Source organism: Schistocerca cancellata, chromosome 8 (assembly GCF_023864275.1).
Source record: "Schistocerca cancellata isolate TAMUIC-IGC-003103 chromosome 8, iqSchCanc2.1, whole genome shotgun sequence".
Lineage (NCBI taxonomy): Eukaryota > Metazoa > Arthropoda > Insecta > Orthoptera > Acrididae > Schistocerca > Schistocerca cancellata.
Window position 1 is genome coordinate 191,569,749 of NC_064633.1, and position 27,410 is coordinate 191,597,158.

At 41.1% G+C, this 27,410-nt stretch overlaps 1 protein-coding gene across 1 annotated transcript in view; it reads left to right on the forward strand.

Annotated features, from left to right (window-relative positions):
- Nucleotides 1–27,410, forward strand: part of LOC126095461 (leucine-rich repeat-containing G-protein coupled receptor 5-like) — a 1,115,085-nt gene that overhangs the window by 900,371 nt on the left and 187,304 nt on the right. The window contains exon 13 of the mRNA XM_049910253.1: nucleotides 21,194–21,265. Within this exon, the coding sequence (XP_049766210.1) occupies nucleotides 21,194–21,265 (72 nt within the window). The remainder of the gene's footprint in view (nucleotides 1–21,193; nucleotides 21,266–27,410) is intronic.

Genomic DNA, 27,410 nt, shown 5'->3' on the forward strand with positions numbered 1-27,410 from the left:
CTCCCGTATCGCACCTTCTGTGGGTAGGAAAGCGGACTGGTCGTGCATCGGCCTGCAGCTGACGTGTTTGGAGAGCGGCCGTAAACAAGACGCGTTGGCCGCAGCAGATGAATGCCGCCTATTAACACAGCGCCCCCACTCTGATATATGCTACGCGCACACTTGTAGCGCCACGTTATTTAGCACTGCGCCTCTGTTGTTCTTGGCACCGCACCACCTCCAAGAGCTAGTGTTCCTTTTTTCTCTCCTCCCTGTCATTATGTAGAGCAATGTGACTTGTCACAAAGCAGTCTATACGCAGCCCCGTGCTATGTCCATTTATTATACGTCCTCATTAAATGTGGCGTTTTAAGATCACACTTTTCAGTATCTCTGCTTTTTGGCGTACGACATTGCCATGAATGTGTTGTGCCTAATGCAACGGAAGTTACTCTTATAATGTTAATATATACACAAGCATAACGGACAGTACATTAAAGTGTGAGATTTTTAAAATTATTCCGATGTATTTTAACTTATACGGAATAGAAAACTATCGTCAGCCTTTGGCGACTGTTGTTTTGAATAAATTATCAGTCTACATTTTATTCACTTATGAACAATGTATCTTCTTCATCATCTATATTTTAACTAGTGACAGCTCTCCAGCAGAATCTGTTAGAAGCTAACTTCTTAATGTCTGCATAATAAGAGACTTTGCTAATTTCTTAATGTCTACATAATCAGAGACTTTTGCGTTATGTATAGCTTGTTTTAAGAATTCCAGTCGTAGTCTTGCTGTCTGCAACTCGTAGTCGTGCGGTAGCGTTCTCGCTTCCGCGCCCGGGTTCCCGGATTCGATTCCCGGCGGGGTCAGGGATTTTCTCTGCCTCGTGATGACTGCGTGTTGTGTGATGTCCTTAGGTTGGTTAGGTTTAAGTAGTTCTAAGTTCTAGGGGACTGATGTCCATAGATGTTAAGTCGCATAGTGCTCAGAGCCATTTTTTGAACCGTAGTCTTGCTCGGGCTATTTACCTCAAATCGACAAGCGTTATGCAATCCAATTCGTAACATCGATGTTTGGTCAGTGTAATAATATGCTTTGAAACACTGATAATTTAAAGAACTTCTGACGTTTATGCAAAACTAGCTTTAATGATTAAGAAAGTCTTGGATTATGTCACCTCATTGTTACGGTTAAGTAAGTCAACAAAAAAATGGTTCAAATGGCTCTGAGCACTATGGGACTCAACTGCTGAGGTCATTAGTCCCCTAGAACTAAGAACTAGTTAAACCTAACTAACCTAAGGACATTACAAACATCCATGCCCGAGGCAGGATTCGAACCTGCGACCGTAGCGGTCTTGCGGTTCCAGACTGCAGCGCCTTTAACCGCACGGCCACTTCGGCCGGCTGTAAGTCAACACTTAAATTACATTTATTTAGAAGCATGCGAGTCATTATCATTAACTTTATCCACCACGACTTCAGTACTGATCTTTCTCACGTGACAAACACAGGAGTTCCTTTAAATCGTTACGACACAGAAAGGAAAGAACAAAAACTTCGAAACATGCTAGTAAAGGCATTAATGTATCACATTTTGACGGAAAAGATTTAACAACATGAAACTTAATAATTAGAAGATGTAATTATTATTCTTTTGCATATATAAATGATAATACAAACTGTTAATGAACATCAAATTGAATTTTAGTATGCCAGTTAATGTAATGATGCAGGACCAGAAAGATTTAGGACCAAGTGGAGGATCCTAAGAAATTTCAGATAAGTGAAGCAACACAAATGTCACTTTTAGTGACTACATTCAAATTTGTAAGACAGTTTTAATATCCAGAGCTTCCAACTAATTGAGTTTTTTGCTTTTATTTGCTAAGTGGAGGACATAGGACTATGACCAGGCACAGCCCTGGATGTGAAAACCCTTAAAATCAACAAAAATCTGATCCACAGTCCTCAATTAACATTCAGTGAACAAGCCCAGCTTAGTATTTCCCCTCATCTATATTTCACTTAATCCTCATGCTTTTCCAATGCTTCCATGTCTATTCCATACTATTCCTCCATTTTACCTGTATTTATTTACTTATCGTGATTGTCTATGTACTATTCATATTCTGTTGTTTTATAGTACACTCCTGGAAATTGAAATAAGAACACCGTGAATTCATTGTCCCAGGAAGGGGAAACTTTATTGACACATTCCTGGGGTCAGATACATCACATGATCACACTGACAGAACCACAGGCACATAGACACAGGCAACAGAGCATGCACAATGTCGGCACTAGTACAGTGTATATCCACCTTTCGCAGCAATGCAGGCTGCTATTCTCCCATGGAGACGATCGTAGAGATGCTGGATGTAGTCCTCTGGAACGGCTTGCCATGCCATTTCCACCTGGCGCCTCAGTTGGACCAGCGTTCGTGCTGGACGTGCAGACCGCGTGAGACGACGCTTCATCCAGTCCCAAACATGCTCAATGGGGGACAGATCCGGAGATCTTGCTGGCCAGGGTAGTTGACTTACACCTTCTAGAGCACGTTGGGTGGCACGGGATACATGCGGACGTGCATTGTCCTGTTGGAACAGCAAGTTCCCTTGCCGGTCTAGGAATGGTAGAACGATGGGTTCGATGACGGTTTGGATGTACCGTGCACTATTCAGTGTCCCCTCGACGATCACCAGTGGTGTACGGCCAGTGTAGGAGATAGCTCCCCACACCATGATGCCGGGTGTTGGCCCTGTGTGCCTCGGTCGTATGCAGTCCTGATTGTGGCGCTCACCTGCACGGCGCCAAACACGCATACGACCATCATTGGCACCAAGGCAGAAGCGACTCTCATCGCTGAAGACGACACGTCTCCATTCGTCCCTCCATTCACGCCTGTCGCGACACCACTGGAGGCGGGCTGCACGATGTTGGGGCGTGAGCGGAAGACGGCCTAACGGTGTGCGGGACCGTAGCCCAGCTTCATGGAGACGGTTGCGAATGGTCCTCGCCGATACCCCAGGAGCAACAGTGTCCCTAATTTGCTGGGAAGTGGCGGTGCGGTCCCCTACGGCACTGCGTAGGATCCTACGGTCTTGGCGTGCATCCGTGCGTCGCTGCGGTCCGGTCCCAGGTCGACGGGTACGTGCACCTTCCGCAGACCACTGGCGACAACATCGATGTACTGTGGAGACCTCACGCCCCACGTGTTGAGCAATTCGGCGGTACGTCCACCCGGCCTCCCGCATGCCCACTATACGCCCTCGCTCAAAGTCCGTCAACTGCACATACGGTTCACGTCCACGCTGTCGCGGCATGCTACCAGTGTTAAAGACTGCGATGGAGCTCCGTATGCCACGGCAAACTGGCTGACACTGACGGCGGCGGTGCACAAATGCTGCGCAGCTAGCCCATTCGACGGCCAACACCGCGGTTCCTGGTGTGTCCGCTGTGCCGTGCGTGTGATCATTGCTTGTACAGCCCTCTCGCAGTGTCCGGAGCAAGTATGGTGGGTCTGACACACCGGTGTCAATGTGTTCTTTTTTCCATTTCCAGGAGTGTATATACATCTTCCCTTTCATACCACTGATAAATAATTTAGCTTGTCTATTTTTTATTACATTTGTCTACTCCATCGAATCTACTAATCTTGTTCTGTAATCTTCATTCAAATTAGTCTTCAATGCCCTTCTCTTGTATTAATTCTATTTTATTTCAATTGTTAATTTAATTTAAACTGTTATATAGCCACTGATTTTTCATTGTTTGGGGTAATGTTTTTCTGATTTGTCCCATTTGTTTCAATTTACTGTTTATTTTTAACATATTTACTTTACCACTGCACTGTCAAAGATGCCACTTACTCTGTGTTCGTATTTCACTCTCGAATGTAACATGTTTTTCAATGTTCTTCGAGAATGTTGTACCCTTTTATAAGACAATAGTCAATTAAAGCCCGATGATAGCCTTGTAACCCGAAACCGGTTAACAAAATGAAGCACTCCTTTAGAAAATACACAACATTCTATTTTAATTTATAATTATCGAAGTGTGATTTTCAATTTTTTCATAATCGCCTCGACTGTGGTACGCTGATCTTAGAACACTAGGTTCTCCACTGCTCGTTTGCTTCCCAGTTGCTCACACAGTGCTGCTCTGACACTTCGTTCTTCGTCTTTCAAATTTGCTCGACCAGGCTGAAAGTGTCTGTTCCAACCATCCATCATCATATTGATGGTGCATTATTGCAGTACGTTTCCACCAACTCAGCATGTATTGTTGCAATTCTTCCCCTCTAAATGCAGTAAGGAAATTACCACACGACTTTCCAGTTTATCAGAAAGCAACGCCATTGACAATCCCAATACACATTTAGCATTACATTGCCAGACGATGATTTGTTCTTTATTTTTCAGGCGGTGTTGAACCCATATTTTCCCCCTGATTCTTTGCTCGTTCGTCTCAGGATCACAGTAATACACCCAGCTCTTATTCATGGTTCTTAGACGGCTAAAGAAGTCATTTGGATAGGCCTGACACATATGTAACGTTTCTTCTGCTGCCTCGGTTTGGCAGGCTTTTCCAATGCGTATGAGCAGACGCAGAACTCGGCAGGCGGTGTCGTTTTCATTTTAAAAATGTTGAATAAGATGTTGAAAACTGATTAATGACAGATTTTCACTTCTTCCTCTATCACCTCGAGTGTGACACATCAGTCTTCGAACATGAGGTTCTCCATTTCCGCTCCAGTTCATGACTATTTGCAGAGAGATGGCCTGAAGCTATGTTCTTTGCCATTCAGACTTGTTTGACCACAGTGGAAGTCTGTGGGCAACAGTGAGTGCGCACAGAGTAACGTGGCCATGGCCGGTAGATGTGCAGTCAGCAAAGCTAGCGTGAGGAGAGCAGTAGTGGTGGGGGTTGCGCACCGGCGATCAGTGCGCTGTAGGGGAAATGCCGAGCGCTGGTGGGGAAGTACCATCCTGAACGGAAGCCTACGTTCAATATTTTTTTGTAAATATTTAGTAAATCTCCTCCACGACCACGTTTGCGCGGTAACCATCCAAAAAGATTTATGTCACCTCTGCTTTGCTTGGTATCTAAAAAGAATTCCGCTGAATTACAACAAAACCTCTGATTTATTTTTCCTTGCATTCAAATTGAAACAAATGGGCGCTCGGTCACAACCTCCGTTGCAACCTGTGGCTGTACAGGTACGAGCAGCCCTTAGAGGCTCGCCTTCACACATTCTTTTTAAATATTTTGTGACTAAAGCCCTTCTGGCCTGTTACTTATTTTATACATGGCATGTAGGTACTGTCTCTGTCATGTATCGTTAGTCAGTACCTACACTTTTTTATATACATTTTTTATCTTCCCACAAATTTGTAATTATGTTATAGACCACTTTAAATGTCTAAATTCTGATGAAGGTACTCTTGGAAGTGTTCAAACCTGGTTAATAAGACTAAAAAATTATGGCCGATGGTTCATTTGTTTCAATTTTAAAATGTTTTGAAAAATTTTATAAATGGTCACTGAACCAAGCAGCCCTCTTCAAAACTTTGGTTTTCATCACGTGTTTACCATCTGTAACTTTCAGCGAAGCATCACGATTGATGAATTTTGAGTAAAATGGACATTTCTCTTTTTGCCATGTTAAAATTTGCTTCTTCTGCCAAAACACAGCGGAGTTTACTCAATGTTACCTCACTAACATGCTGTGCAGATGCAATTGTAAGAGAATTCTGAAACAATAGTTTATTCAGTTTATTGAGTAGGAACTGTGGACAACAGCTTATGAAAAAAGCACATCCTCAATACAAAAATAAAAGTGTAAGGTCTTCACTTATATTGTTCCAAAACACACAGCATTTCTCATTTCACCAGCTATCGATGGCCCTTAAAAATTACGTACCGGTACTTCCATCAGAAAGGTCTGTAGCTAGTGGAATAACACGGTAGATAATGAAGTTTTACATAATAACGATAAAGTAAAACACTCTCCTCTTTGCATGCTATCATTTGCCAAAACCTCGTTTCGGTATCTCAAATCGTATATGAGATATGAGGAATGTTATGGATATTTCACTGTGGTTATATCACTGACGCTCACAATCGCAAATGAGTGTGCTGGATAAGAACAATTTTCTCGAGATTGGAGACAGATAGAGACCTCCACCAAAGTCTAAAGAAAAATTCAGTATGTTAGCTACATTTCATACACAGCAACATATTTTGTAATATGCACCAAACGCAAAATCGTAGCGACTCCTATTTTGCATTGCAAATTTTTTCGAGTTTTGTGAATTGTTTTACTCAAATGCAAATATCACAGTAACTTTGGCCAATGATGAAATGATAGGCATATCATCTCAAACTAATACAAATCGTAAAAATATTTTTTTTACCCAATAGTTTCTTTAAAATCGTTCGAGATTGACTGCATGGTTGCGACTCGATTCTGTCATCACAGCACGGCCGGTATCTGGCAAATAACGTCGTTCTCTCCTCCTGAACAAACGAATTAACTCACTCAGCGCCGCAGACGAAAACTGGGTCGCTGTGCATCGGCTACCGTATCTTGAGTGGATTCCAACCACTGCCTCATTTGATACTGCATTGATGATGCACACTTCTACCATGTACAGTTTGATGCAGCTTTGTTCCCTGTCATAAGCAGAAATCGAATTACTCCACAGCAATCCACTTCACAACGGATCGCGCCATTTTGTTTTGGCTCCTGTAGTGGCCTGCTATGGTACTGTGTTGTGGGGATTTGGAAGTGTATTTGGACTGTATAGATGTACCTACAAAAAGAAAAAAGTTATATAATTTTTTCTAGGTCATAATCGACACTTCATGATTACCGTTTGCAATACGTACATTGATGTTAACACTTACAGAAAAGGAAATCTATGCGGAAATGATTAAAGGATATTTGTTCTTGTGACGGAAAACAGTTTCTTTGTGTATCAGTGTAATGCATCGAATATCAGAACCGTTTTGAAATGAAGTTTACTTGTCTTCCCTCCCCCTCCCTTCGCCAACATACGCCCGTGAGTTCACTGATTTCTTGTACAGAGGGAATACTTTGTAACTCATAAGTAGTTTGACAGTTTCATATACCTACTATTCAATGTGTATTCGTTACTTTTTACAACCTTAGGGATGAGTAAACAGATAGAATGAATGTACAGTTTCAGTGGCCTTCTTTCCCTTACAACGACTAGTGATTTGTACATTTATTTTAAATATTCGTTAACATTTAACATACGAAAGCAGGAAGTAATCGTAATCCGTTCGTTTCCTGGCAGCAGTGCGTAAAACGAGTATGCAGATGTTGGAGCAAGTCAGTGTTGGATTATACTGTATTATACGTCTGCATATACCCCGCGGCTGGAGTGAGAGACGTTATTATAGCCAGAATACCTCCTCCAGCATGATGTAGTGTTTATACAGCTTTCAGGGATTTAATTCTGTGTGCTTCTCCGAAGGCGACTTCGTGCCGCGCTCTTAGAAGTGCATTTAAGCCGATCCGCAGCTAATTCCCTCCAGTGGCTTCGCAAAGGCAGCGCGCTCGCTAAAACCCAGCCGCCTTCTCGATGCCCCTTCTGAAACTTCAATTCACCGCAGAGAAAATATTTTTATTTGTGTATTCAGGTCTCCAAATCTGTAGAATAAGAGCGTTTATCTTAAACCTTGAAGTTGCAGAGTATGAGATATTCACAGCTTGTCTGAATACATATTGGTGCTCGACCAGTTTCTCTAGATCAATGTAATTTTTTTCTAAGTACGGGAGAATACCGTTTTACCTTTTCCAACAGATACCTGGAAGGGTGTTTATTCAACTCCTGCAATGACCTATACGACTGTTCATTGGATGAAAATCTCTTTCGGTACTGGTGATCTTTCGGCTTACGGGACAAAATCTGCTCCAGGTAACAATCCCGTCACTCCTTGACAGGACTATACGTGCTTAGAAAGTCAATAGTGAACGACAGCCAAGTATTCCCTGCTCCTTATCATTTTTGAGAAAATTCCCGGCTAATTAAAACTTCACTCATAGTGTTACCACCCTTGCTTTTAATTTCCATGTACTGGGTTAGTCCTTACGACAATCATTTCTTTTTTCATGCGGCCATTTCGCCTTAACTTTCTTGCACTTCCTACTTATTTCATTTCTAAATTACTTATATTTCTGTATTCCTGAATATCGCTGAATATTTTTGTACTTCGTTCTTTCATCGATGAACTGAAGTATTTCTGAAGTATTTCTTCTGTTACCCATGGTTTCTTCGCGCTTACCTTCTTTGTACCTATGTTTTTCTTTCCAATTTCCACGATTGCCCTTTTTAGTGATGTCCAATGCTCTTCAACAGAACTACCTTGAGCTATTCCTTATCGCAGTATCTATAGCTTAGGAGAACTTCAAACGTCTCTCTTCATTCCTCACTGCTTCCGTATCGATCTTATTTCCGCAATGATTCTTCCTGACTACTCTCTTAAACTTTAGCCTACTCTTCATCACAACTAAACTGTAATGTGGGTCTCATACCTGCTCCTCGGTACGCCTTACCGTCCAGTACCTGGTTTCGGATTCTCTCCCGGAAATGACGTAATCTGACTGAAATCTGTCCGTGTCTTTCGGCATTTTCCAAGTACACTTCCTTCTCATGTGATTCTTGAACAGATTATTCAGAGTTACTAGGTGAAATTTATTGCAAAACTCAATTAGTCTTTCTACTTTCTCATTACGAGTATAAAAACTAAAATTTCCCTAACTCTTTCTTCTACTCCTTCCGCTACAACCATATTCTAATCCACCATAACTGTGAGATTCTCATCTGTCTTTGCGTACTGAATTACCTGTTCCATACCCCATACATTTTATCTCTTCACCTTCCGCTTGAGACGTCGGCACGTATATTTGAATTATGGTTGTCAATGTTGGTTTCTAATGATCTGATGAAAATGGCCCTGTCACTGAACTGCTCACAGTGACTCACTCTCTGCCCTACCTTCCTATTTTAACGAATCGCCGAGCGGTTCTAGGCGCTTCAGTCCGGGACCATGCGGCAGCTACGGTCGCAGGTTCGAATCCTGTCTCGGGCATGGATGTGTTTGATGTCCTTAGGTTAGTTAGGTTTAAGTAGTTCTAAATTCTAGTGGATTGGTGACCTCAGATGTTAAGTCCTATAGTGCTCAGAGCCATTGGAACCAGAACGAATCCTACTCCCGTTATACCATTTTCTGTTGCTGTTGATATTAACCTACTCTCATCTGACCAGAAATCCTTATCTTCGTTCCATTTCACTTAACTGACCCCTATTACGTCCATATTGAACCTTAGCATTTCCCTTTTATTATTTTGTAGCTTCCCTACTACGTTCAAACTTCTGACATTTCACGCCCCGACTAGTAGAATGTTATACTTTCGTCGGATATTCAAACTGTTTCTCATGTTCATCTCCCCTTTGGCAGAATCCGCCCGGAAATCCGAATGAGCGACTATGCCAATGGAGAGATCATCATCACAGTTTATCATTTACAGGCTACATGTCCCGTAGATACACATTATGTACCTTTAATGCAGTGTTTTCCATTGCCTTCTGCACCTTCATACCGTTAATCATTGCTGATTCTTCCACTTTTAGGGACAGTTTCCCACACCAAGGGCTAGAAGGTGCCTTGAAGCTTTGTCCGCTACACGGTCCTATTTTGACAAGGTCGTTGGCAGAAAAAGGGTGAATTCTTATGTGGCAAATCTTCAGACTCCATTACTGATGATTTTTATTCAAAATTTAAGCAATGTCGGTGTTCGAACACAGGATCGATGAAGTGTTGAGTATAAACCAAAGGCACTACCCATAGACCACGGGTAGTATAATTAAAAACGTGTTACTCCTATTAGCTATAATTATTAGTCGGATAATGAAGTAAATACTGAAGTGTTGTTGTTCAGTACACCATCCTCAGTCACCAATAGAAAGATCTGTACTTATACCTGTTGCACCCTATATGATCGACTTAAGAAGTGCATCGAGTATGGTCTACTTGGGCAGTCGAATTCTTTCGTTCTTTAATGCTCATAAAAAAAAAGAAAAACATCAAATCACAACATAAATTGAATCTTCTCTGTTTTCTCTTGATCTTTATACTCTTAATAATAATAATAATAGTGTATCGATCGATACTGAAATATGTCTCATGCATTCTGAACAAAACTAGAGAATGAAAAAATGGAAGACAAATAAAACAGATTAAAGAACATTTGACGCGTGATAGCATCACATAACAGTGGCATCTGAAGCCCACACAACAGTAGACTGCGCGGTCTATATAATCGACCAGACAAGTATCATCTAATACCAAACTCCACGCGAACAGGCCATGATGGCCCAACGGTACCGACCTCAGCCCACAGGCGTCACTGGATGCGGCCATGGAGCGGCACGTGATCAGCAGACCGCTCTCGCGGCCGTATGTCAGTTTACGAGACCGGAGCCGCTGCTTCTCTTTCAAGTAGCTCCTCGGTTTGACTCATAACGGCTGAGTGTAGCCCGCTTGCCAACAGCGTTCGGCAGAACGAATGGTCACCCATCCCAGTGCTAGCCCAGCACAACAGCGCTTAACTTCGGTGACCTGACGGGAACCGGTGTGACCACTGCTGCAAGGCCGTTGGCAGATATACAGGGTGTTACAAAAAGGTACGGCCAAACTTTCAAGAAACATTCCTCACACACAAATAAAGAAAAGATGTTATGTGGACATATGTCCGAAAACGCTTAATTTCCATGTTAGATCTCATTTTAGTTTCTTCCACCTACGCTCAATGGAGCACGTTACCATGATTTCATACGGGATACTCTACCTGTGCTGCTAGAACATGTGCCTTTACAAGTACGACACAACATGTGGTTCATGCACGATGGAGCTCCTGCACATTTCAGTTGAAGTGTTCGTACGCGTCTCAACAACAGATTCAGTGACCAATGGATTGGTAGAGGCGGACCAATTCCATGGCCTCCACGCTCTCCTGACCTCAACCCTCTTGACTTTCATTTATGGGGGCATTTCAAAGCTCTTGTCTACGCAACCCCGGTACCAAATGTAGAGACTCTTCGAGCTCGTATTGTGGACGGCTGTGATACAATACGCCATTCTCCAGGGCTGCATCAGCGCATCAGGGATTCCATGCGACGTAGGGTGGATGCATGTATCCTCGCTAACGGGGGACATTTTGAACATTTCCTGTAACAAAGTGTTTGAAGTCACGCTGGTACGTTCTGTTGCTGTGTGTTTCCATTCCATGATTAATGTGATTTGAAGAGAAGTAATAAAATGAGCTCTAACATGGAAAGTAAGCGGTTCCGGACACATGTCCACATAAGATATTTTCTTTCTTTGTGTGTGAGGAATGTTTCCTGAAAGTTTGGCCGTACCTTTTTGTAACACCCTGTATATAATACTCTTCAAAATTTCAAGTTAAACATCGAACTTTAAATTCTCATTCGGCACATCATTTGCTCTACTTGATTTCGACTGCTGCCCTGGCCAGCATATTCTCCAAATCTCTCACCAACTGAAAACGTCTGGTCAATGGTGGCCGAGCAACTGGCTCGTCACAATACGCCAGTCGCTACCCTGATGAACTGTGGTATCGTGTTGAAGCTGCATGGGCAGCTGTACCTGTACAAGCCATTCAATCTCTGCTTGACTCAAAGCCCAGGCGTATCAAGGCCGTTATTACGGCCAGAGGTGGTTGTTCTGGGTACTGATTTCTCAGGATCTATGCACCCAAATTGCGTGAAAATGTAACTACATGTCAGTTCTAGTATAACATATTTGTCCAATGAATACCCGTTTATCATCTGCATTTCTTCTTGGTGTAGCAATTTTAATGGTCCGTAGTGTAAATAGCTGATGGTTAAAATGCGTTTCATAAAATCAGGAAAGTGTGGTTCCTCTTACCGCATACTTCACAGAGTACCCGTAAATCAGAAAATGCTGTCCAAAAGGTGAATCTCTTCGCTTAGAATTAATATTCCTAAGTGAAACAGAAGAAAGTCGTACTGCACACTACACAGCTGATACAGTTCAGTGGTTTGCATTCCATTTCTGAATTCACCGCGATAAATAACGAATTCGGGTTAGTTGAAATTGAATATTCCGTCGGTGGTTCGATGGAAACTAGCGTATCGTTAACATATGTATACAAGCAGGTCATAGTTTTATCAGTGACAGTCTGCATATGACATACAAATTAAATCTATCGGACAACAAATTCCAAAGTCCACGTATTCTGCTCCGTAATTTGTAGTTGATACTTGGTCAGACACACACACACACACACACACACACACACACATACACACACGATATAAAACAAACATAAGGGCAGTGCTATTGGGAAAAAAAATTCTGTAGCAGGGACATGACACATAAATACCACACCGGATGTCTCTCATGGCTGTTGGTTTTTCCGCTTATAAATTCCGGTTGTTGTATAATAAGACTATATAGACCACTGTCTGAAGTAGTGTCCAAGGGCAAACTGGTCCAGGAAGCTACCGTACACAAAATAATTTTTTTATGCAATATATCCATATTTATGACCGACAGTCGGAGTTCATGCTTTCAACTTCTTTGCTTATTTCATCCGACATTCACAAATATCAACATCATATATATGAATTTAAAAATTTCGCTTTAAGCTTCAATTTGCGTACCCTATAACGAATATCTTTTTGTAAGTTTTAACCTCAGAGTACCGGCATTTTTGAAACTTACAGGTTTTGCTTAAATCGCTGCTGTCGCCATCAACGCTTTGCATACAGGAAACGGATGTGCTATAAAAAAAGCAACAGCGTAATGTTGTGCATCGGTTTCTGCCTGTCGACGAAAATATTCCAAAACGAAAGATTTTTGCAAATGAATGCGAGTAACTTGACGGGATGTGTAGAAGACCGCACTTGCGCGCATTGTAAGTCAGGAACACAGCAGCTGCAAACAGCGAATCCATTACGGGAGTGTTGACGCATAATTACCGCTGACATGGGAACACACGTCCGGAATAATGCGACCGCCAACATCCACCGTGCTGCGGTCGCGCGTTCGTTTCTCTGTTAGCCCCATGAATCGCCTCTCTCACCAACATTCTGCCCTGGTAATTAACGTCACCCACCTGATTGAACATCTAGTCGCCATTTTCCTCTTTTCTAGCACGAAGCATCACTAACTCAGTATTCCCTCGTACATGCATGTATTTCAACCTCATTATCAGCCGTTTGAAATGCAATGAGGGATAAAGGCTTCCTCCCTACTTTACCAAACATTGCAGTCTTCATCTCTACTTATTCATCCTGTTTCTATATGTTTTCTAATGCAATCTAGGTATTGATCTCGTAACTATCATTTCCGAAGCATGCCCGTCGACTAGAGCTGGTTGCTGTTGTGAATTCCAGTGCCGTTTTCCAGGTTCCAGGAGCGGGACTGTTCTCCAGGCTGGACATAATGAGGTCCTCTTCCCTTAATTCGGCTAAATGGGTTGTCTGGACTCTCTATGCGAGAGATTAACACGCCACGGCCGATGCTTCCTAACACATTTTGGGAAAGAAACTTCTGAAACTCTTAACAGAAAACAGTAACTTATAGTAAGTACACTACCGATCAAAAAATAGTTTAAATGGCTCTAAGCACTATGGGGCTTAACATCTGGGGTCATCAGTCCCCTAGACGTAGAACTACTTAAACCTAACTGACCTATGGACATTACACACATCCATGCCCGAGGCAGGATTCGAACCTGCGACCGTAGCAGCAGCGCGGTTCCGGACTGAAGCGCCTAGAACCGCTCGGTCACAGCGGCCGGCCTACCTATCAAACGTATCCGGACACCTATTAGTGAACATTAGAATGGGATGTGTCCACCTATCGAATTTATGGCTACTTGATAGGGACTGATGCAGTTAAGTCCCATAAGACTTCACACACACTTGAACATTTTCTATGGCTACTTGAACCCTGCTGGAGACACTGAGGTGTCTGAATTTGTATGGAGCAATGGCAGTACATTCTTCCTCGAGAGTCGGAACCAGAGAAGATAGTTTGTAGGTCGCAGGAGTCAAGTGCGAAGCTGATATCCTACATCCCAGAAGCGTCTCATTGGGTTCGGGTCGGAACTCTGAGTAGGTCAGTCCATTTCAGGAACGTTATTGTCCCAAATCATTGAATCACAGACGATGCTTTGTGACAGGGTTCATATCAATGCGGACACAATCATCGTCTCCGAATTGTACCTCTACGCACCGCACATGCTGTAAAAAGTGTTCATATCCTTCCACATTTAGCATTTTCTTAGACACAGTAAGGAGACCACTCCCTCCCAACGAAGTACACTCTGACACCGTAACATCCCCCCTCAATACTTATGTGTTGGCACTATACGTGATGGCATATAACGATCTCCAGACATTCGCCAAACTCAAAGCATTCCATCCTATTACCACAGGAAATACCGTGATTCTTCACTTCTAATTACTAGTTTCCCGTCATTCACTGTCCGTAGGCTTCGCTCCTTACACAACCTCAACCATCGCTTAGCACTGATTACGGAAGCGTGTGGCTTATGAAGAGCTATTCGACCATTCTACCCCTGGAGGTCATGAGTGATTTTTTACAACCATACTCCGAAATGCTCGACGGCGCTGTCCGCCAGTACGTGAGGTCTGCCTGTGGTTGTTTCCTGGCGTTTACAATCACGTCACGAATAATCAACTTGGGCAGCTTTAGAAGGGCTGGAACTTTTTATGTATGTCATAGCGAGCCTAAATGACAGTTCAGTAGTTTTACTTCATGAGGAGGGAAAGGTAGGTGTAACGCCAATTAAATATTATATACATGAAATGTGTATAATCATACAAAGGATTTATGATTATACAGAAGCATCGTTACTCCGTGAAAGGATACATTTTACAAGACGAGAGATGGATTCTGTTGACCGTAAGTTACTGCAACTACATTTACTCATTGCTAGCAAGGTATCGGTAGATCTGTGGAATAAAATACATTACCTGACCTTTAGGTCGATGGAATCTGTAATGGAAGTAACTACTAGTAGGCGCAAAAAGAAGTTTGATAAATCACAACCTACTAGTGCTAGGTACTAGTAACGTTGTCATGTCAGTCACTGTTATTAATAAATCACATAGAGTACTGTCTCGCCGGCCGCTGTGGCCGAGCAGTTCTAGGCCCTTCAGTCCCAAACCGCGCTGCTGCTACGGTTCGAATCCTGCCTCGGGCATGGCTGTGTGTGATGTCCTTAGGTTAGTTAGGTTTAAGCAATTCTGAGTCTAGGGGACTGATAACTCAGATGTTACGTCCCATAGTGCTTAGAGCCATTTCAACCATTTTTTTGAGTACTGCCTCAAGATGAAATTTCGGTCCTTGCAAAAAAGGAGGAAGCTTTGCTATTACAACTACGAAAGTACCAGTTGAGGAGATAATTGCGAACGTGGAAGCAGGGATACGAACCCTCCCCAAAGAGACTGTGAATGCAATTCGAATCGAAACCACCAGGTTCTTGCGCTGTTGTAAACCTTTGGACAGTGACCTAACGAAAGGTGAGGGAAGGGCTCTCAGAGATTTAAATGCAGACGAAGGGATAGTGGTTCTTCCTTCTGACAAAGGCAATCTTACTGTTGTTGTGAATGAACAGGATTATAGAAGTAAGATTTTGGATCTTTTAACGTCAGTACAATATAATAAACTTAAGAAAGACCCTACAGCTAGCATATTGAAGAAAACAAATACGCTGATAAAGTCATGTACTTCATTTCAAAAGCAGGAGAAGAAAGGTTTGTTGAGGAGTGAAGCTATGTGTCCCAGACTTTATGGCCTACCTAAGGTTTAACCTTTCTCTGAGACCCATTGCCAGTGCTGTTAATTCCCCAACGTACCAAATAGCAAGATAACTGGCATCTTGTTTACAACCGATTTGGCCCAACTGATTCTTATAATGAGTCAAATCAACACACTTTAAATAAAAATTTTACCTCGCCCTCATAGATTTTGCTGAAAGTTGGTATACTTATAGTGGGTGCTGAAACTAAGAAAAATACCAAATTTCAATTTTTTACCTCAAACCATTCCTGAAATATGGTCATGTAAACTTTTCAAAAACTTGCCAAAAATGTGTGAACGGACTTTTTTTTAAATTCCCCTAGGAGCTGCCCTAATTGAGCTAGAGAACTGGGAAAGGTGTCATTTTGTAGCGTTTTTCATGCTCTTTCCAGTGATAGACAAAAACCATAGCTTCTGATTAATAACCTTTTTCAAAATGGTAATTAATATTTTGATTTAAGTTTTTTACAAAAAGAACATTATTGAAAATTTACAACATATTTCCATAACTACTTCATACTGTTGTAAATGATATGGCAAAATATAAATGTGGGATGATCATGGGTTCATTGTTAAAAAAAAATTATTCCGGACTCTTGTTTTTCACTAACGGCCCAAGTTTGACCAAACTGACCTTTAAGGTAGTACGTCAGTAGAGGACCGTAAACATAGGGCTTAATGTCTGTACATTAATTCAGAGACTGGAGCCATTGTTGAGATGATGTAGTCTGCATTGTTACCTTCTAAGGCTTTGTGTGCCTACAGCATTATTGTGCACTGTGGTTTTAGTGCAAATCAATTGTTACCTCTGTGTTGACCAGTCTGTATCTATTATATTTAATAATTCATTTTCAAGTAAATCTATACATTGAAGGACACTTTATAAGTGGTTTTTGTATAAATATGGAACAAAGTAAAAAGTGCAGTGCTGTAAGAGTGCAGTGTTGTAATCCATTGAAGAAGTCAAATCATTTTATTAGAGACAGAAAAAAACTGAGAAATGTCACAACATGGATGCCCAAATTATTTCGTCAAATACCAAGTGGTGCCAAGATTTGTGATAAATGTAGGAAAGATGTAACCAAATTTAAAAATACACCAGATCCCATCAGTGATGAAAGTGTTGAAGAAGAATCTTTTGGATCAGAGATAATCATCCGAGACCAAGACCCTTACTTCACTCCAACTTCAGTAGCTGTTAAAACATTTAACACAACACTTCAAGAACTAGGTGAGTCCACAATTGCCAAGAGAAAACTAACATCTAGGCATTATGCCAAATCAAAAGTGAAGAAAATCTCATCAATGACACATAAACTTTTTGTTGCTCCTGAAACTTCTTCGTCATATACTGATACTGATACTGATGAATCCGTTTTTGAAAATCTTAAAAGAAACTTTAAAAATTCTATAAGTAGAGCAAAAAAACTAATGATTCTTACAAGTTTACCTGAAAAGTGGAGTATCAGGAAAATAATGAAGGAATTTAATACTCCTAATTACATTGTTTGGCAGTCCAAAAAAATTTTGAAAGAGAGAGGATTCATGGAAGGTCCAAACGCAAAACTAGGGAAGTGTCTACCAACAGAAACTGTCAAAACTGTACATTCATTTTATGAAAATGATTAAGTTAGCAGGGCAATGCCAGGTATTAAAGATTGTGTGACAATTGCAGAAACAAGTGGAAATAAAACAAAAATATCAAAAAGACTTATTTTGTGTAACCTTAAAGAAGCTTACAAACATTTTAAAGACAGGTTTCCTAGCATAAAAACAGGTTTATCTAAATTTGCTGAGTTGAGACCAAAACATTGTGTATTAGCTGGTCGAAGTGGCACACACACTGTCTGCATGTGTACAGCTCACCAAAACATAAAATTAATGATAGAAAATGCCAAACTAAATACAGTAACCAACAGCAGCTTAAACAATATAAGCAGTGCATTGCAAAATTCCTTCGCAACCCATCATCAGTTGATTGCAACATGGGAAACTGTGAATACTGCCCAGGGGAAACTGTCATACGTAAAATTTTAAAAGACTCTTTTCATGAAAACTTAATTGAACAAGTTCAGTTCTGACAGTGGATCTCAGTTGACCGATGTAATCTGGAAATTGATCAGAAAACTTCTGAAGAATTCATAGATTTATTTTGTAGTAAGATATGATGTAAACCAAACCCAGTCAGCTTTAATTAAATGTAATATGTGAAGTTCCAAGCCAATTTATTGGGAAACTGCTTTCAACTCAAAACTTAATTTTTGCCTCAGGTCAGTGTTAATGTATATTTTATAGAAAGTTGTTTCAAAATTATTGTTAGTAGCTATTGTGTTAAATTTAGCTATGTACAGATACCTGTTACTCAAAAACAAGCATTGTGTATTTAATTTGTTTAATAGTTCCACTACAAACATCATGGACCAGAACTATTATGTAAATACTTGTACTTATTCATACTTTATTTCAGTTTGTAGTTAAATGCTCAATTTCTTGTTTTTGTTATATCAGTTAACATACTGTTAGTGAAGTTGTATGAAATTAAAATAAGCAATCAATTTAATTATAAAATATGCTGATTAGTTTTGGTTTAATAAGGTGATGTTCTGATATTTGTAATACTTTTTTTACTTACTTTCAGTATATTTTAAAGAAATTCTTGTTTGTTAAAGGTCAATTTGGTCAAACTAGCGCCATTAGTGAAAAACAAGAGTCCGGAATAATTTTTTTAACAATGAACCTATCATCATCCCACATTTATATTTTGCCATGTGATTTACAATAGTATGAAGTAGTTATGAAAATATTTTGAAACTTTTCAATTATGTACTTTTTGTAATAAAATTAAAATTAAATCAAAATATTAATTAGTATTTTGAAAAGGATTATTAATTAGAAGCAATGTATTGTTGTATATGCCTGGAAAGAGCATGCAAAATCACACCTTTCCCAGTTCTCTAGCTCAATTAGGGCAACTCCTAGGACAATTTAGAAAAAGTCCATTCACACATTTTTGGCTGGTTTTAGAAAAGTTTACATAGCCATATTTCAGGAATGGTTTGAGATAAAAGAATTGAAATTTGGTATTTTTCTTAGTCTCAGTGCCCAGTATAAGAACACCAACTTTCAGCTAAATCTAAGAGGGTGAGGTAAAATAGGTGTGTTGATTTGACATGGAATGACTCTTATGCTAAAGACTCATGTCATTTCATTGAGAAACTGAAGGGACTAACTGTGGCACCTGAGGATATTCTTGTCAGTTTTGACATAGTGTTTTTTTTACGATGATTCCGCTTCACGAAGTTATGGTTTACATAGTGCATGTTTTCCGACCAGATTTGACTGCTCTTTTCAGACACTGTCTCACCTATAGGCAGTTCCAATGGGAAGATGAATTTTATGAGCAGGTAAATGGTGTGGGTATGGGTAACCCATTGAGTCCTACGATCGTCAATTTTTACATGGAAAAATTCGAACAATTAGCTCTGGAAAAAGCGAATAAGAAACCATGTCGATGGTATCGATACGTGCATGATAATGCTAATCGTTTCTGCAGAACATTCTAATGTACATGTCCGATGAAAATGATCGCCCTCTCTCTAGTCGTTCAAGGTGTTCTATTTTTCTGAACATGAGTATATTTGCAGAAAAGATTTTATGCCTTCTTGGAACAGATCTGAAATACTGACAACGTCTGCTTCCTGTAACTTTTAAGAAATATTTCCTCGTCTGCATGTTCCCAAGGTACAGGATCGTGGTATGACGTATTTCATTCAAGTAAGTGCTGCACCAGACTTTAAATCTGGCCGAGATTTCCGCTGGCCAGTTTTTATGCTGTCGAGTGTACAGTAGTCCAGCAAGTAGTTCTTTAAACTATATGTTGTGTACAATAAAGACAATTCTTGCTTAAAAATTGCTTCATTTTTAATTATCTTTTATTGCGGATGAAGGCAGCCGTAATTCTATTCAGAGGGTCTCTACAGAGAGTGTGGCATTGTGATGAGCTATTACGTACCATTTCGTGACAGGCCGAATATTGCAAATTGGCTTTGGAAAGGGAAGTTTTTTCTCTTTATAAATGAATGCGAGTAATTTTTTGCGCCGGCCGCTGTGGCCGAGCTGTTCTAGGCGCTTCAGTCTGGAACCGCGCCACCGCTACGGCCGCGGGTTCGAATCCTGCCTCAGGCATGGATGTGTGTGATGTCCTTAAGTTAGTTAGGTTTAAGTAGTTCTAAGTTCTAGGGGACTGATGACCTTAGATGTTAAGTCCCACAGTGCTCAGAGTCATTTGAACCATTTTGAATATTTATGCAAGAACTTTGCGTATCCGGCCGTTTAGTGTATTGTCGTCTTATCACTACGTTCTTGTTACAGCACATTTGACCCTTCGTGATCTCTGTTTGGTGGAAAACCGACCAAATATATTGATGTGCTTCGTAAATCCAAAGCAACACATGGACGTATAGAAATTTATAAGTACGATGAAAATAACAGTAATTAAAAATCAGTATATTGTTGGTAAATACAAGGATTAATTAAAAAATCATAATATTAATAATTTTAATTCGAGTGGTAATTTGATCAAAACGCAGTGTAATAATTGAATGGTCGTAATCGTTTTAAATGCTGATTCCCGCAGTAACACAACAGTTTTGTCAATTTGGCTTCTAGTGCTGGCGCAGCGCCTAGGGTTCCCAGATTGGGTATGACGAAGGAGGAGAGCGAATTTATCGGAACTCATTCGGCGTGTAGATATTAATCCTTTAATATTCATACACTTCAAAGGTCTTTAGTAATATTGCGTTGGCCACACTAAATTCATCTGTCTACTCTCTAGCAGTCATTATTACATCCACAGTGAAGTCATTTTGTTGGAATAACTAAGAAACACTTATGCTATGCATTTTATCTTTACGCCTATCAGAGCAAAGACGTAATTTATCGAAATACCACAGAGATGGCATTGAGATCAATGATATTTTATTTCCTTGCGTTCGCATTGGTATCCTGTGTGGAGCGATAGTGTTCCAATTAGTGTCGGGCAATATGTACTTCGCTTTGGCTAAGTGTCATCAGCGGAACTTTCAGAAACATTGTTATTCCAATTATTTGTCCTTGTGTTATGGAATCCATAGTATTTACATAAAGCTCGTGAAGAACGTAATTGTATAGTAGCAATACTCTCTTATAAGTGAGTCTCACGTGCACAATGTGTTGAAGATATTGTTTTTGTCAAGCATTTAACTCTTTTGTCATTAACATCTCTCGTTCATCACTTTTATAGTTATTATTGTTTTAGGGACCTGGAGAACAACGGAATCACCGACATCCATCCAGAAGCTTTCCTGCCCTTCACGCAGCTGGAAGATCTGTAAGTACGGCGTGTAGATATTAATCCTTTAATATTCATACACTTCAAAGGTCTTTAGTAATATTGCGTTGGCCACACTAAATTCATCTGTCTACTCTCTAGCAGTCATTATTACATCCACAGTGAAGTCATTTTGTTGGAATAACTAAGAAACACTTATGCTATGCATTTTATCTTTACGCCTATCAGAGCAAAGACGTAATTTATCGAAATACCACAGAGATGGCATTGAGATCAATGATATTTTATTTCCTTGCGTCGAAATACAAGTACGTTGCGTAATAATGTGAGTTAAGAGTCAACTGATGTAGGAAGATTTAGTATCAACGAAAATTCATTTAATGTAGGTGAAGGTTCATAAGTGTGTATCCCGTCATTTACAGCAATTCAGAAACGAGTTATTAAATCCCAATATAGCCGTACTTCAGTTTAACATGATACACTTAAAAAAAAACGCCGAGAGAGTGAATAATGCGGTACTGGACACAAATGATTAAAAATGTATGAAACATCTACCGCGTCATTCAGTCGGAAGAAAGTATATGTCACGTCGACATGGAGAGTTAACTATGAATTGGCGTTATACAAAACGGGTGCTGCGTTTGTTGAACGCTGACGAAAAGCGCATCAACTTGTTTGCTACTGTGTGTTGGACGAGGATTCACTGCTTCAAGAAATTGAATATCAATCAAAGGAACGACCTGAATCTCGTTTGCTTGTGTGTGAAGTCGATTTCATCTGCCAGAAACATTATGGCCAGCGTTGAACAAGTCGCTAGAAGTAATACAGTATCTGATCTTACCGATCAACTGTATTACAAAGGACGTGAGAAGAGGGATCGGCTTCCATAGGACAATGACCTGCCCGCAAAAGTATTTTTGCATTGGGAAAACCGAGGTATAGGAGTGAGAGTTGCTAGAATATTCACGCTTTTCATCCTATTCGGCACCCTTCGGTTTCCACCTACTTCCATCTACTACGAAATTTGTGCCTGAGAAGAACGGATATTAGTTATGAACATCCCCTCGACGAAGAGGTCGTTAGATACGGAGCTCATGCTCGGACTGTGCAAGAAAACAAGCCTTTTCCTTTTGTAATGGAACCATCTCGCTACTTGCTGTAGATGATTTAAGTAAACTACGGGAAATCTAAATCTAGATGGCCGGACTAATGTAGTTGGACTACCTACTTCCCGTATGCGACTCCAGTGGCATGCCGCTATGCCACTTCTTTCGGTTCAGTGATTTAATCTGAAAACACCACATTCTTACGGCTTCAAGTCAGAGCAGGAGTGTGCATAATGCAACTGTGAGTCAAAGGTGCATCATCCATACATATCATGGTTGATTGGTTGATCAGGAGGAGGGGGCCAAACAGCGAGGTCATCAGCCACCTACGATTATGGAAGGAGGGGGAAGGAAGTCGGCCGTGCTCTTTCAAAAGAACCATCCAGGCATTTGCTTGAAGCGATTTAGGAAAATCACGGGAAACCCAAATCGGGATGACCGGATGCGTCCTCCCGAATTCGAGTCTTGAGCGCTACCACTGCGCCACCTCGGGTGGTATATACAGTACATATCATGAAAATGGATGTTTGCATATATGTATGTACATATGTGCCACATCTCCTCCTAAATCACTGGACCGATTTGAACCAAATCTGTTGTACATATCACCTACTGTCTGGAGGGAATCTCTGTGGGAGAAAGAACTAAACTACCTACCTATGAAACTGGATGGGGGGGGGGGGGGAGGGGTGAAAAAATATTGTAGCTCGTCACGCGCGAATACACAGATTTTATTCATCCAGTATTTAAAAATAAGACCAACAAATTTGACATATAATTTCAAACCTTGACGGAACTTCTTCACGCTGACAACGCACACAAAACGATCAAAGAGAAGAAGCTTACAGCTCACTTCAATTTCGCCGTTCATATAGTAAATCTGTGGCATGAGGCACGTCATTTTAATTTCTTACTTCTTTACTACTAAAAGCATTCGCGATACATTTTGGAGGCGGTATTCACATATACCATTCAACGTAGCTGCAAAGTTAAATCATTGTGTGGCACATAATTCAGGAGATACGACGTTAGAAGCACTGAGATGCGTGCAAAACTGCCGCATCCTGCATGATGTTTTAGTATATTTTTCTTTACTACTAACTATATTCACAACACATTGCGCCGACGGTATAAAACTATATCTCTAAATGTGCCTGCAAAATTATGTTACTGCACAGCACATAGTTCAGGAGATACGACATCATAAACTCTGAGATGCGTTAAAAACTGCCGCATCATGCATTAGTTTTAAATTTATTACTTTTTTCCTACTAATTCTATTCACAACGAAATTCGCAGATAATATCCACATATGTCGACCATATACCTTTAAAATGATATTGTACACAATATACACTACTAGCAATAAGAATTGCTACACCAAGAAGAAATGCAGATATAAATGGATATTCATTGGATAAATATGTTATACTAGAACTGACATGTGATTACATTTTCACGCAGTTTGGGTGCGTAGATCCTGAGAAATCAGTACCCAGAACAACCACCTCTGGCCGTAATAACGGCCTTGATACGCCTGGGCATTGAGTCAAACAGAGCTTGGATGGCGTGTGCAGGTACAGCTGCCCATGCAGCTTCAACACGATACCACAGTTCATCAAGAGTAGTGACTGGCGTATTGTGACGAGCCAGTTGCTCGGCCACCATTGACCAGACGTTTTCAATTGGTGAGAGATCTGGAGAATGTGCTGGCCAGGGCAGCAGTCGAACATTTTCCGTATCCAGAAAGGCCCGTACAGGACCTGCAATATGCGGTCGTGCATTATCCTACGGAAATACAGGGTTTCGCAGGGATCGAATGAATGATAGAGCCACTGGTCGTAAAACATCTGAATGTAACGTCCACCGTTCAAAGTGCCGTCAATGCGAACGAGAGGTGACCGTGACGTGTAACCAATGGCACCCTATACCATCACATCGGGTGATACGCCAGTATGGCGATGACGAATACACGCTTCCAATGTGCGTTCACCGCTGTGTCGCCAAATACGGATGCAGCCATCATGAACAGAACCTGGATTCATCCGAAAAAATGACGTTTTGCCATTCGTGCACCCAGGTTCGCCGTTGAGTACACCATCGCCGGCGCTCCTGTCTGTGATGCAGCGTCAAGGGTAACCGCAGCTATGGTCTCCGAGCCGATAGTCCATGCTACTGCAAACGTCGTCGAACTGTTCGTGCAGATGGTTGTTGTCTTGCAAACTTCCCCATCTATTGACTCAGGGATCAAGACGTGGCTGCAAGATCCGTTACAACCATGCGGATATGATGCCTGTCATCTCGACTGCTAATGATACGAGGTCGTCGGGATCCAGCACGGCGTTCCGTATTTCCCTCCTGAACCCATCGATTCCATATTCTTCTAACAGTCATTGGATCTCGACCAACGCGAGCAGCCATGTCGCGATACGATAGACCGAAATCGCGGTAGGCTAAAATCCGACCTTTATAAAAGTCGGAAACGTGATGATATGCATCTCTCCTCCTTACACGAGGCATCACAACAGCGTTTCACCAGGCAACGACGGTCAACTGCTGTTTATGTATGAGAAATCGGTTGCAAACTTTCCTCATGTCAGCACGTTGTTGGTGTCGCCACCGTCGCCAACCTTGTGTAAATGCTCTGGAAAGCTAATCATTTGCATATAACAGCATCTTCTTCCTGTCGGTTAAATTTCTCGTCTGTAGCACGTCATCTTCGTGGTGTAGCAATTTTAATGGCCAGTAGTGTAACTATATTCACAACGCATTTCGCAGACGGTATAAAAATATATCTCTGAATGTGCCTGCAAAATTATATTACTGCGCAGCACATAGTTCAAGAGATACGTCATAAACTCTGAGATGCGTTAAAAACTGTCGCATCATGCATTACCTTTAAATTTATTACTTTTCTCCTACTAATTCTATTCACAACGAAAGTCGCAGATAATATCCACATATGTCGACCATATACCTTCAAAATGATATTGTACGACATGACAAATGATGTCATAAACACTGAAATGCGTGAAGATGACTGCGTCATGAATGACTATTTTATTGATTACCTCTTTGCTACTAACTCTACTCGTAACGCATTTCGCAGATAGTACAAAAATGTATCACTGAATGTGCGTGAAAAATTATATCATTCTACGACACGTTGTACGGTAGATATGACGTCACAGACATTGAGCTGCGTGAAATCGAAATTGCAGGAACGTATTCCATACAGAGACAGGTGAAATATGTGTACAAATATGAGTCGATAATGTTAAACATATGTGAAATATATGTAACACGTGTGTGCTCTGGCAAAGCCACGGCTAAAACGCTCCTCCAAAACCCCTGGATTGATGTTTACCAAACGTGGTACACAAATTACTATCGGGAAAGAAATATTGTGGGTGTAAAAACCAGCAACCTCCTACTGTGTGATAGCGTGGAGAGACAAGGCGGGAGGAAGAGATAAACAGACAGAGGGCGGAAGACGACATGGACACAGATATGACGAACACGGAGATGGACAGAGAGAGGCGGAGGAGAAAATGGGCAGAGAAGGGGAGCAGGAAAATTAACAGAGAGGATGGTTGAGGAGATGGACAATGAGAGGGGAAAGAAGAGGCTACGCTAGTAGAGTCAGAATAAATACATATCCGGGCAACGTCGCGTATTCAGCTAATACACCATAAAGGACGAATTAGCAAACCCAGAACATGCTAAAACATGTGGAATCTAGGAATTTTGTAAGACTCTGTGCAAAGCACTTTCCTTTCGTCGTAACTCTTTCAGTGGAATTCGAGCTGTTAGGTGGCCCCCGTGGTGACTAGACGAATCTCTCATGAACTGCACAGCTCTTTCTTGTAAATTCTCCGTCTTTTCAGTTAATCCATCTTGATAGGAGTCTCGGGCAGTCGTCCATTCCTTAAAACATTGTCGAACCGGTTTTATAAGTCACCTCTTTAATGCTTAAGATTGTTCCAATTAATGTATCTGGCTTCAATCTCCCCCACAAATAGATTCACGTGCTGGCTACGCCTTATGTGCTCCAGACGATTGTGTCTCACTGCAGTGACAGACATCCTAGTCAGACAATGTTTTATATTTACGTATACATACGCACATTAATTTACAACTATTTATCTTGAGAAGGATTTGCCAATCTTGGCTTCAAGTAATCGTCATCTGCTAGTCTGTATGCGTGATAATTTCTTGACGATGTTGTTCCAGTGTTGTCTGTGACAGCCTCATAAAGCTGCTGGCCTTATCTTTTCACTTTAAAAATTCTAATTTTTGGATTTGTGCTTCATTCTGCATGCTGATAATCAACCGAGCAAGGTAGCGCAATGGTTAAGGCACTGGAGTGGATAAATTATGATCGAAACCTCCTCCGGCCATCCAGAATTAGGTTGTTCCTTGAATTTCCTAAGCCTCTTACTTCAGATGTCTGGATGGTTCCTCCGAAAATGACGTGGTCGACTTCCCGCCATCAAGTACTATCCGTAATTGTGTCTTCTTCTCCTCTTCATAGAGTAAACTTACAGTCTGTTCCGTCTTCACTAAAACTATTTGTTTCTCGATTATCCTACACCTGTCATTCCTGTTGTTTTATAACTGATTACTTGTTTGACCAATCTGTCTTCCTCCATTCTGTTGATACATTGTCTGATCAGTAGCATCCGGTCACATATTACTGGACATTAATATAGGGGGTCGGAGGAAGGTAGTGGCAAACCACCTACGCTAGGATCTTGCCTAGTCGGCGGTGCGTGTCTCCCGCATCGTCCCCTACGCTCCTCGGAGTATGGGACCTCATCATCATCAATATTAGGGGTGCCCACCCTTCGCCTTTATGATGGCTTCAGCTCAGCTGGGAAAACTTTCAGTGAGGTATCTGAATGTCTATAAAGAAATGGCAGCCAATTCTTTCTTAGCAGCCGACACCAGAGAAGGTAGTGATGTTGAATGCTGCGATCTAATGCCAAGTCGACATTTCAGCTCATCACAAACGTGTTCCATTGGGTCCAGGTCGAGTAATCCTTTATATTTCCTTGAAAATTGCATTTTGGCCTACT